Raw genomic sequence first — 13452 nt, forward strand, 5'->3', positions numbered from 1 at the left:
AAACATGTGTATTCTATAACACACAACATCATTATTACAGGACGTGTACACATGTGTATTCTATAACTCACAACATCATTATTACAGGACATTTAAACATGTGTATTCTATAACACACAACATCATTATTACAGGACGTGTACACATGTGTATTCTATAACTCACAACATCATTATTACAGGACGTGCACACACGTGTATTCTATAACTCACAACATCATTATTACAGGACATTTAAACATGTGTATTCTATAACACACAACATCATTATTACAGGACGTGCACACACGTGTATTCTATAACTCACAACATCATTATTACAGGACATTTAAACATGTGTATTCTATAACACACAACATCATTATTACAGGACGTGCACACACGTGTATTCTATAACACACAACATCATTATTACAGGACGTACACACACGTGTATTCTATAACACACAACATCATTATTACAGGACGTGTACACATGTGTATTCTATAACTCACAACACCATTATTACAGGACGTGTACACATGTATTCTATAACTCACAACATCATTATTACAGGACGTGCACACACGTGTATTCTATAACTCACAACATCATTATTACAGGACGTGTACACACGTGTATTCTATAACTCACAACATCATTATTACAGGACGTGTACACATGTGTATTCTATAACACACAACATCATTATTACAGGATGTGTAAACATGTGTATTCTATAACTCACAACATCATTATTACAGGACGTGTACACACGTGTATTCTATAACACACAACATCATTATTACAGGACGTGTACACACACGTGTATTCTATAACTCACAACATCATTATTACAGGACGTGTACACACGTGTATTCTATAACACACAACATCATTATTACAGGACGTGCACACACGTGTATTCTATAACTCACAACATCATTATTACAGGACGTGTACACATGTGTATTCTATAACTCACAACATCATTATTACAGGACGTGTTCACATGTGTATTCTATAACTCACAACATCATTATTACAGGACGTGTACACATGTGTATTCTATAACACACAACATCATTATTACAGGACGTGCACACACGTGTATTCTATAACTCACAACATCATTATTACAGGACGTGTACACACGTGTATTCTATAACACACAACATCATTATTACAGGACGTGTACACACGTGTATTCTATAACTCACAACATCATTATTACAGGACGTGTAAACACGTGTATTCTATAACTCACAACATTATTATTACAGGACGTGTACACATGTGTATTCTATAACTCACAACATCATTATTACAGGACATGTAAACATGTGTATTCTATAACACACAACATTATTATTACAGGACGTGTACACATGTATTCTATAACTCACAACATTATTATTACAGGACGTGTGCACATGTATTCTATAACTCACAACATCATTATTACAGGACGTGTACACATGTGTATTCTATAACTCACAACATCATTATTACAGGATGTGTAAACATGTGTATTCTATAACACACAACATCATTATTACAGGACATTTAAACATGTGTATTCTATAACACACAACATCATTATTACAGGACGTGTACACATGTGTATTCTAAAACTCACAACATCATTATTACAGAACGTGTACACATGTGTATTCTATAACTCACAACATCATTATTACAGGACGTGCACACACGTGTATTCTATAACTCACAACATCATTATTACAGGACATTTAAACATGTGTATTCTATAACTCACAACATCATTATTACAGGACGTGTACACACGTGTATTCTATAACTCACAACATCATTATTACAGGACATTTAAACATGTGTATTCTATAACTCACAACATCATTATTACAGGACGTGTACACACGTGTATTCTATAACTCACAACATCATTATTACAGGACGTGCACACACGTGTATTCTATAACTCACAACATCATTATTACAGGACGTGTACACATGTGTATTCTATAACACACAACATCATTATTACAGGACGTGTAAACATGTGTATTCTATAACACACAACATCATTATTACAGGACGTGTACACATGTGTATTCTATAACTCACAACATCATTATTACAGGACATTTAAACATGTGTATTCTATAACACACAACATCATTATTACAGGACGTGCACACACGTGTATTCTATAACTCACAACATCATTATTACAGGACATTTAAACATGTGTATTCTATAACTCACAACATCATTATTACAGGACGTGTACACATGTGTATTCTATAACTCACAACATCATTATTACAGGACGTGTACACACATGTATTCTATAACTCACAACATCATTATTACAGGACGTGTTCACATGTGTATTCTATAACTCACAACATCATTATTACAGGACGTGTACACATGTGTATTCTATAACTCACAACATCATTATTACAGGACGTGTACACATGTGTATTCTATAACACACAACATCATTATTACAGGACATTTAAACATGTGTATTCTATAACTCACAACATCATTATTACAGGACGTGTACACATGTGTATTCTATAACACACAACATCATTATTACAGGACGTGTACACATGTGTATTCTATAACTCACAACATCATTATTACAGGACGTGTAAACATGTGTATTCTATAACACACAACATCATTATTACAGGACGTGTACACACGTGTATTCTATAACTCACAACATCATTATTACAGGACGTGTACACATGTGTATTCTATAACTCACAACATCATTATTACAGGACGTGTACACATGTGTATTCTATAACTCACAACATCATTATTACAGGACGTGTACACACGTGTATTCTATAACTCACAACATCATTATTACAGGACGTGTACACATGTGTATTCTATAACTCACAACATCATTATTACAGGACGTGTACACACGTATATTCTATAACTCACAACATCATTATTACAGGACGTGTACACACACGTGTATTCTATAACACACAACATCATTATTACAGGACGTGTACACACACGTGTATTCTATAACTCACAACATCATTATTACAGGACATTTAAACATGTGTATTCTATAACACACAACATCATTATTACAGGACATGTACACATGTGTATTCTATAACACACAACATCATTATTACAGGACATGTACACATGTGTATTCTATAACACACAACATCATTATTACAGGACGTGTACACATGTGTATTCTATAACTCACAACATCATTATTACAGGACGTGTACACACGTGTATTCTATAACACACAACATCATTATTACAGGACGTGTACACATGTGTATTCTATAACACACAACATCATTATTACAGGACGTGTACACATGTGTATTCTATAACACACAACATCATTATTACAGGACGTGTACACATGTGTATTCTATAACACACAACATCATTATTACAGGACGTGTTCACATGTGTATTCTATAACTCACAACACCATTATTACAGGACATTTAAACATGTGTATTCTATAACTCACAACATCATTATTACAGGACGTGTACACATGTGTATTCTATAACTCACAACATCATTATTACAGGACGTGTACACATGTGTATTCTATAACACACAACATCATTATTACAGGACGTGTTCACATGTGTATTCTATAACTCACAACACCATTATTACAGGACATTTAAACATGTGTATTCTATAACACACAACATCATTATTACAGGATGTACACACATGTGTATTCTATAACACACAACATCATTATTACAGGACGTGTACACATGTGTATTCTATAACTCACAACACCATTATTACAGGACATTTAAACATGTGTATTCTATAACACACAACATCATTATTACAGGATGTACACACATGTGTATTCTATAACACACAACATCATTATTACAGGATGTACACACATGTGTATTCTATAACACACAACATCATTATTACAGGACGTGTACACATGTGTATTCTATAACTCACAACATCATTATTACAGGACGTGTACACACGTGTATTCTATAACACACAACATCATTATTACAGGACGTGTACACATGTGTATTCTATAACTCACAACATCATTATTACAGGACGTGTACACATGTGTATTCTATAACACACAACATCATTATTACAGGACATTTAAACATGTGTATTCTATAACTGACAACATCATTATTACAGGACGTGTACACATGTGTATTCTATAACACACAACATCATTATTACAGGACGTGTACACATGTGTATTCTATAACTCACAGCATCATTATTACAGGACGTGTACACATGTGTATTCTATAACACACAACATCATTATTACAGGACGTGTACACATGTGTATTCTATAACTCACAACATCATTATTACAGGACGTGTTCACATGTGTATTCTATAACTCACAACATCATTATTACAGGACGTGCACCCACGTGTATTCTATAACTCACAACATCATTATTACAGGACGTGTACACATGTGTATTCTATAACTCACAACATCATTATTACAGGACGTGTTCACATGTGTATTCTATAACTCACAACATCATTATTACAGGACGTGTTCACATGTGTATTCTATAACTCACAACATCATTATTACAGGACATTTAAACATGTGTATTCTATAACACACAACATCATTATTACAGGACGTGTACACATGTGTATTCTATAACTCACAACATCATTATTACAGGACGTGTACACACGTGTATTCTATAACTCACAACACCATTATTACAGGACATTTAAACATGTGTATTCTATAACACACAACATCATTATTACAGGACGTGTACACATGTGTATTCTATAACTCACAACATCATTATTACAGGACGTGTACACATGTGTATTCTATAACACACAACATCATTATTACAGGACATTTAAACATGTGTATTCTATAACTCACAACATCATTATTACAGGACGTGTACACATGTGTATTCTATAACACACAACATCATTATTACAGGACATTTAAACATGTGTATTCTATAACTCACAACATCATTATTACAGGACGTGTACACATGTGTATTCTATAACACACAACATCATTATTACAGGACATTTAAACATGTGTATTCTATAACACACAACATCATTATTACAGGACGTGTACACATGTGTATTCTATAACACACAACATCATTATTACAGGACGTGTAAACATGTGTATTCTATAACACACAACATCATTATTACAGGACGTGTACACACGTGTATTCTATAACACACAACATCATTATTACAGGACGTGTACACACGTGTATTCTATAACTCACAACATCATTATTACAGGACGTGCACACACGTGTATTCTATAACTCACAACATCATTATTACAGGACGTGTACACACGTGTATTCTATAACTCACAACATCATTATTACAGGACGTGTACACACGTGTATTCTATAACTCACAACATCATTATTACAGGACGTGTACACACCTGTATTCTATAACTCACAACATCATTATTACAGGACGTGTACACACGTGTATTCTATAACTCACAACATCATTATTACAGGACGTGCACACACGTGTATTCTATAACACACAACATCATTATTACAGGACATTTAAACATGTGTATTCTATAACACACAACATCATTATTACAGGACATTTAAACATGTGTATTCTATAACACACAACATCATTATTACAGGACGTGTACACATGTGTATTCTATAACTCACAACATCATTATTACAGGACATTTAAACATGTGTATTCTATAACTCACAACATCATTATTACAGGACGTGTACACATGTGTATTCTATAACACACAACATCATTATTACAGGACGTGCACACACGTGTATTCTATAACTCACAACATCATTATTACAGGACATTTAAACATGTGTATTCTATAACTCACAACATCATTATTACAGGACGTGTACACATGTGTATTCTATAACTCACAACATCATTATTACAGGACATTTAAACATGTGTATTCTATAACACACAACATCATTATTACAGGACGTGTACACACGTGTATTCTATAACTCACAACATCATTATTACAGGACGTGTACACACGTGTATTCTATAACTCACAACATCATTATTACAGGACGTGCACACACGTGTATTCTATAACACACAACATCATTATTACAGGACATTTAAACATGTGTATTCTATAACACACAACATCATTATTACAGGACGTGTTCACATGTGTATTCTATAACTCACAACATCATTATTACAGGACATTTAAACATGTGTATTCTATAACTCACAACATCATTATTACAGGACATTTAAACATGTGTATTCTATAACTCACAACATCATTATTACAGGACGTGTACACATGTGTATTCTATAACTCACAACATCATTATTACAGGACGTGTACACATGTGTATTCTATAACACACAACATCATTATTACAGGACGTGTTCACATGTGTATTCTATAACTCACAACACCATTATTACAGGACATTTAAACATGTGTATTCTATAACACACAACATCATTATTACAGGATGTACACACATGTGTATTCTATAACACACAACATCATTATTACAGGACGTGTACACATGTGTATTCTATAACTCACAACACCATTATTACAGGACATTTAAACATGTGTATTCTATAACACACAACATCATTATTACAGGATGTACACACATGTGTATTCTATAACACACAACATCATTATTACAGGATGTACACACATGTGTATTCTATAACACACAACATCATTATTACAGGACGTGTACACATGTGTATTCTATAACTCACAACATCATTATTACAGGACGTGTACACACGTGTATTCTATAACACACAACATCATTATTACAGGACGTGTACACATGTGTATTCTATAACTCACAACATCATTATTACAGGACGTGTACACATGTGTATTCTATAACACACAACATCATTATTACAGGACATTTAAACATGTGTATTCTATAACTGACAACATCATTATTACAGGACGTGTACACATGTGTATTCTATAACACACAACATCATTATTACAGGACGTGTACACATGTGTATTCTATAACTCACAACATCATTATTACAGGACGTGTACACATGTGTATTCTATAACACACAACATCATTATTACAGGACGTGTACACATGTGTATTCTATAACACACAACATCATTATTACAGGACGTGTTCACATGTGTATTCTATAACTCACAACATCATTATTACAGGACGTGCACCCACGTGTATTCTATAACTCACAACATCATTATTACAGGACGTGTACACATGTGTATTCTATAACTCACAACATCATTATTACAGGACGTGTTCACATGTGTATTCTATAACTCACAACATCATTATTACAGGACGTGTTCACATGTGTATTCTATAACTCACAACATCATTATTACAGGACATTTAAACATGTGTATTCTATAACACACAACATCATTATTACAGGACGTGTACACATGTGTATTCTATAACTCACAACATCATTATTACAGGACGTGTACACACGTGTATTCTATAACTCACAACACCATTATTACAGGACATTTAAACATGTGTATTCTATAACACACAACATCATTATTACAGGACGTGTACACATGTGTATTCTATAACTCACAACATCATTATTACAGGACGTGTACACATGTGTATTCTATAACACACAACATCATTATTACAGGACATTTAAACATGTGTATTCTATAACTCACAACATCATTATTACAGGACGTGTACACATGTGTATTCTATAACACACAACATCATTATTACAGGACATTTAAACATGTGTATTCTATAACTCACAACATCATTATTACAGGACGTGTACACATGTGTATTCTATAACACACAACATCATTATTACAGGACATTTAAACATGTGTATTCTATAACACACAACATCATTATTACAGGACGTGTACACATGTGTATTCTATAACACACAACATCATTATTACAGGACGTGTAAACATGTGTATTCTATAACACACAACATCATTATTACAGGACGTGTACACACGTGTATTCTATAACACACAACATCATTATTACAGGACGTGTACACACGTGTATTCTATAACTCACAACATCATTATTACAGGACGTGCACACACGTGTATTCTATAACTCACAACATCATTATTACAGGACGTGTACACACGTGTATTCTATAACTCACAACATCATTATTACAGGACGTGTACACACGTGTATTCTATAACTCACAACATCATTATTACAGGACGTGTACACACGTGTATTCTATAACTCACAACATCATTATTACAGGACGTGTACACACGTGTATTCTATAACTCACAACATCAATATTACAGGACGTGCACACACGTGTATTCTATAACACACAACATCATTATTACAGGACATTTAAACATGTGTATTCTATAACACACAACATCATTATTACAGGACATTTAAACATGTGTATTCTATAACACACAACATCATTATTACAGGACGTGTACACATGTGTATTCTATAACTCACAACATCATTATTACAGGACATTTAAACATGTGTATTCTATAACTCACAACATCATTATTACAGGACGTGTACACATGTGTATTCTATAACACACAACATCATTATTACAGGACGTGCACACACGTGTATTCTATAACTCACAACATCATTATTACAGGACATTTAAACATGTGTATTCTATAACTCACAACATCATTATTACAGGACGTGTACACATGTGTATTCTATAACTCACAACATCATTATTACAGGACATTTAAACATGTGTATTCTATAACACACAACATCATTATTACAGGACGTGTACACACGTGTATTCTATAACTCACAACATCATTATTACAGGACATTTAAACATGTGTATTCTATAACACACAACATCATTATTACAAGACGTGTACACATGTGTATTCTATAACTCACAACATCATTATTACAGGACATTTAAACATGTGTATTCTATAACTCACAACATCATCATTACAGGACGTGTACACACGTGTATTCTATAACGCATCCAACATCATCCAGATGTCCCGACAGCTGTCAGCCAAATTGGAGAATTTAAGAATAACTTAATTATTTCACTACCTAATGTTTTTGCATATTTTTGTATTTTCAATTTGTTGATTTATTTTCATATACATGTACATGTGAGAATGCAACTACAGAAGGTATCTGCTTCCGTGATTTTGAAACATCAAATCCTTTTTATGAATACAAATCTAAACTAGGAAGAATTGTTTTAGCACACTGAAACTGACGTCTCCCCTTCCATTTTCTAAAAATTAAAAAAAAAAATTATTTTTATTTATTCATTTGAACAATTTTTTATTGATGTATATATAGAATTTGAAACTACATACATAAATAGGATTAGGCAGCAGACACAATGCCTTTATAAACCCTCTCCATAGGTCAAAGGTCAATTATGACAACACCATTGATATAGTACATTAAAACAACATCTGAAGGATCATCTTTAAAGTGAAAAATTGAAAGTGACGGTATGTGTATATGTGATTACAACAAGGAAAACAAACTTATGTAGACAACAGTGATTAATTCTCTTTGGGAGTAGGGGCATAAAGATTTGTCAAATACTAGTACGGTCATCAAAATGGTATGCGATACACTGCCGTATCATGGTGTACCAATATACCAAATATCAAAGGCCTATGTCACAAGACAAAAATGTTATGGCCCGGACAAACTTTGTATGAGAAGCGGACGAAAAAGAATTCACACTAAAAACAATTTCGCCCCTTTTGGGGAAGGGCAGGCACAACATATTTATTTTATTAGCAACAGTGAAATATTAGTGCATTTAAACAAGAGTATTGTCGGTATGTATGTGACAGAATAAGCTAATTAAGGTTTGAATAAGTAGACCATTGAATGTCCCTAATTCCCTAGTTCGATAAACGTTTACAATCAATTTTATACATGGTTAGAACTCCAGTATGACTTTTCCCCTATCTGTAAAGGTAACGAAAACAGCGGGAGGCCATTGAATGCACTACTCTGTGTACATAACGAAACTTTGAATAGCTAGAAGAATGACGCCTTGTTTCTTTTAATGGTCTCTAATTGGTATTTCATTTTTTCTTTGTGAATTAAATGATTTTTTGCACATGGTGTCGAATAACAAAACCCTATGTATATACTGCAGTTACTGTGTAAAATATACAGGCCTTCTACAAGAACTCATTTACAGAGATGAAACTGTGCTCTTGTCTCTGTGTTGGATTATTTTATATCGCGCTAATACCATCAGCATGGTCACTGACCAACTTTTACAACAAATTCATTCTGAGTAAACGTTTAATTGGACACACTCTCTTCAACATGACTGTCCGGGGACCCCAACAGTGCATCGAGGAATGCAAATCTCGGAAACTCTGCATGTCGATCAATTTTAATAAGAGGATGATGATATGTGAGTTACGAACATCTACTGCCAGTAAATTTGCCGGGGAGTTGGTGGACGACCCGAGTTTTGATTATTTAGACATTGGAGGCATCACATATGTGAGTACCTTTGTAAGATATTTGGTCTCATTTCGTCCTGGACGTCGGTCATTATAATGAAGTACATACCTATGTTAGAATACTTCGATGTCACGGCCCTGGGCGACATGCATTAAAAAAGTATCGTTTGAAGTGAATATTTAGCTAATTCTACCATGGTCGTTATAACGATCTAATTGATCAATGCAACCTGTTAATGGGTCAAATGCTGTCTGGCGTGATTCATTCCAATCGTAAGGCTGATTTTACACACTGGTTATGACTACGGATTACCCCGTTTACCTTATCAAGATTTAGGGCTGGCGGCGGGTGTGATCGGTCAGCAGGGGATGCATAGATCTATATCTTCAATTGAGTTTTAGAATTTTATATTTTTTAGAGTACTGGAGACGATTGTTTAAAAGCAAACCAATGTGATCCGGGAAAATTGTGTGTGCAGTTAGGAAGCGGAAGTCATATTTGCATTCCCGACATTGGTAAGAGGTGCTTAGCTTCTTAAACAAAATAATTCCCGCGGGGATCCGGGTTAGAATAGGTCCTCTATACCCCTTGCTTACAAGAGGCGACTAAATGGGGTGGTCCTCAGACGAAACTGCAAAAACCGATGCCCCGTGGCACGATTAAGGCCCTTCCCTCTGCCCTGTGTCACAGCAGGTGTGGCACGATTATTACCCTTCCCTCTCAAAGGCCATAAGCCCCGAGCCTAGGCCAAAATTTTGCAGTCCTTCACCGGCAATGGTGACATCTCCATATGAGTGAAAAATTCTCGAGCGGGACGTTAAACAAATACAATCAATCAATCATAAATAAAATGTAATTCTTTACATATTACCTCTGAATTTGAAATTTAAAAGATTAGGTTTAAAGGTATGCTTATCTGATTTCTTTTTGGAACTTTTGATGATACCATTGCTATACATGTACTTGCTTTTGACATGAGGATCAGACTAGATAATTTTCGCATGTTATACGGGAAACTTTATGATATAAAATTTGAGAGTTTATAAGAACATATTAGAAGAATGTTAATTTCTAAAATTGCACGTAAATTACAGTCTTGTCCTAAAATTGAAAACGGAACTTTAAAAGGCGGAGGTTATAGATCATTGTTTTAAATTATTGTCCAAAATACTGAATTATTAAACAAATTTTGGGTAAATTTGTTTAGATTTTTAAGTCGTGTCAGCTACTTGTATTATGAATTATAAGACTGAGATACAAGTATGGATTTTAAAATCTGACGATATATTAGATTTAAAAAATCAGAAACTGTAAAATTATGCAGATTTAGAATTTTTAATTAAACACTCCTTCCACCACAAAATGTAGTCCCAGCCAACCCTCTCAAAATTTGAATTGACACAACATTTATCAACTGGATATGGTATGTTTGCACCAATAAGATCAGTATTGAACTAGTAAATACAAAGCTAAAATATCCTGCGCTTTTGTGCTCAAACACTGAGTAGCTAACTTCCGTAAAAAGTTCCGAAATGAAGTTTGTTTCCTTGAAAAGAATTCAATTCAGGTATTAAACATTTACTTTGATTACAGATATTTTTAATAAAATCGTCTTTTTCTTATAAAACATGCATGACCCCAAACTCCTCCAATTTGGATAGAGACTAGCAGCGAGCTTCTTTCTTCATCTTATTTCCTACATTTCTTTCAGGATTACAAATATTTTAGCCGTGTATGAAATATAAGTTCCGGTTTTGAATTCGTCCATTCAGAATGATTTTTTTATTTTATTTTCGTATTATGCTGGTCGGCAGTTTTATTCTCGGACAGGAATTGACAGGAGAAGGTAATTACCGACTCGACGTTTTAGAAGGATGATAGAACAGGAAGTTACGTGTAGTTTGCTAGCTGTAGATCTGTAGCTTTCAGTATATATGTTGGGACAGATCAGAGAGCTACATGTCCACCCTTTATAAAAAAAAAAAAAACCCTTCGATTTACGGCGCTGAAAAAACTGCACACGGTTGAGACCTCATACATGTATCTCTGTATTCTTGCGTCGTTGTCCAAAAAATTTGATATAAAAATTTCGTAACAAATTTCCCCGTATTCTTGTGTCCGAATATACCTTCAAATATTCATCAAAGTCCCATGCAACCCAACAACTCACAGCTTCAAATGATTCCGTTTGTTGATGTAGCCATGATAGGTAGCCCGTGGTTATCGATCTAAAGATAAAAGAGGTCAGAGGCCAAGGTTCTGTCCAGGTTTTCGTTACTAACTGAATATAAGATAACGTGAGTCAGATTTCAGTTCCATGTTTCTTTCATGATTTGGTAATGAAAATCTATGTTTCAAACTTAGCGCACGATAGCTGCACTGCAGAGCCCCCGTACAAACGAGGAACGGCCATTAACATTACGGACCGAGCGGTAGGGTCAGTCTTAACTTACGAGTGCTTACCTGGATATAACGCCACGGGCGATAACCCCAACACCACCTGTCTGATAGACGGATCGTGGACACCAGCCAACCTGACATGTGACAGTAAGTGGTTATTTGCAATTCACAAATGAATCCATCTTTTGATCTTGCGAAATCATGACTAAATATGTATGAGTAAAATCTGTGGAAATTTTATCACCATATAATATACAATTTACATTAATACGTGTAATATATTATTTCTATAGCATAATGGTATACAATTTACACTAATACGTGTAATATATTATTTTTATAGCACAATGATATACAATTTACACTAATACGTGTAATATATGATTTCTATGGCACAATGATATACAATTTACACTGATACGTGTAATATATTATTTCTATAGCACAATGATATACAATTTACACTAATACGTGTAATATATTATTTCTATAGCACAATGACTTGATATACATGTACACTTAGCCATTG

The 13452-nt window shown here is 34.0% G+C and overlaps 1 protein-coding gene across 1 annotated transcript in view; it reads left to right on the plus strand.

The window, feature by feature from the left end:
* The window catches only part of LOC125683747 (isoamyl acetate-hydrolyzing esterase 1 homolog), a 44013-nt gene that overhangs the window by 27225 nt on the left and 3336 nt on the right, over positions 1-13452 (plus strand). The window contains exons 2-4 of the mRNA XM_056141758.1: positions 10204-10562; positions 10942-11038; positions 12888-13070. Coding sequence (XP_055997733.1) covers positions 10251-10562; positions 10942-11038; positions 12888-13070 — 592 coding nt within the window. The 5' untranslated portion in view covers positions 10204-10250. The remainder of the gene's footprint in view (positions 1-10203; positions 10563-10941; positions 11039-12887; positions 13071-13452) is intronic.

This window comes from Ostrea edulis, chromosome 6, assembly GCF_947568905.1.
Source record: "Ostrea edulis chromosome 6, xbOstEdul1.1, whole genome shotgun sequence".
NCBI lineage: Eukaryota > Metazoa > Mollusca > Bivalvia > Ostreida > Ostreidae > Ostrea > Ostrea edulis.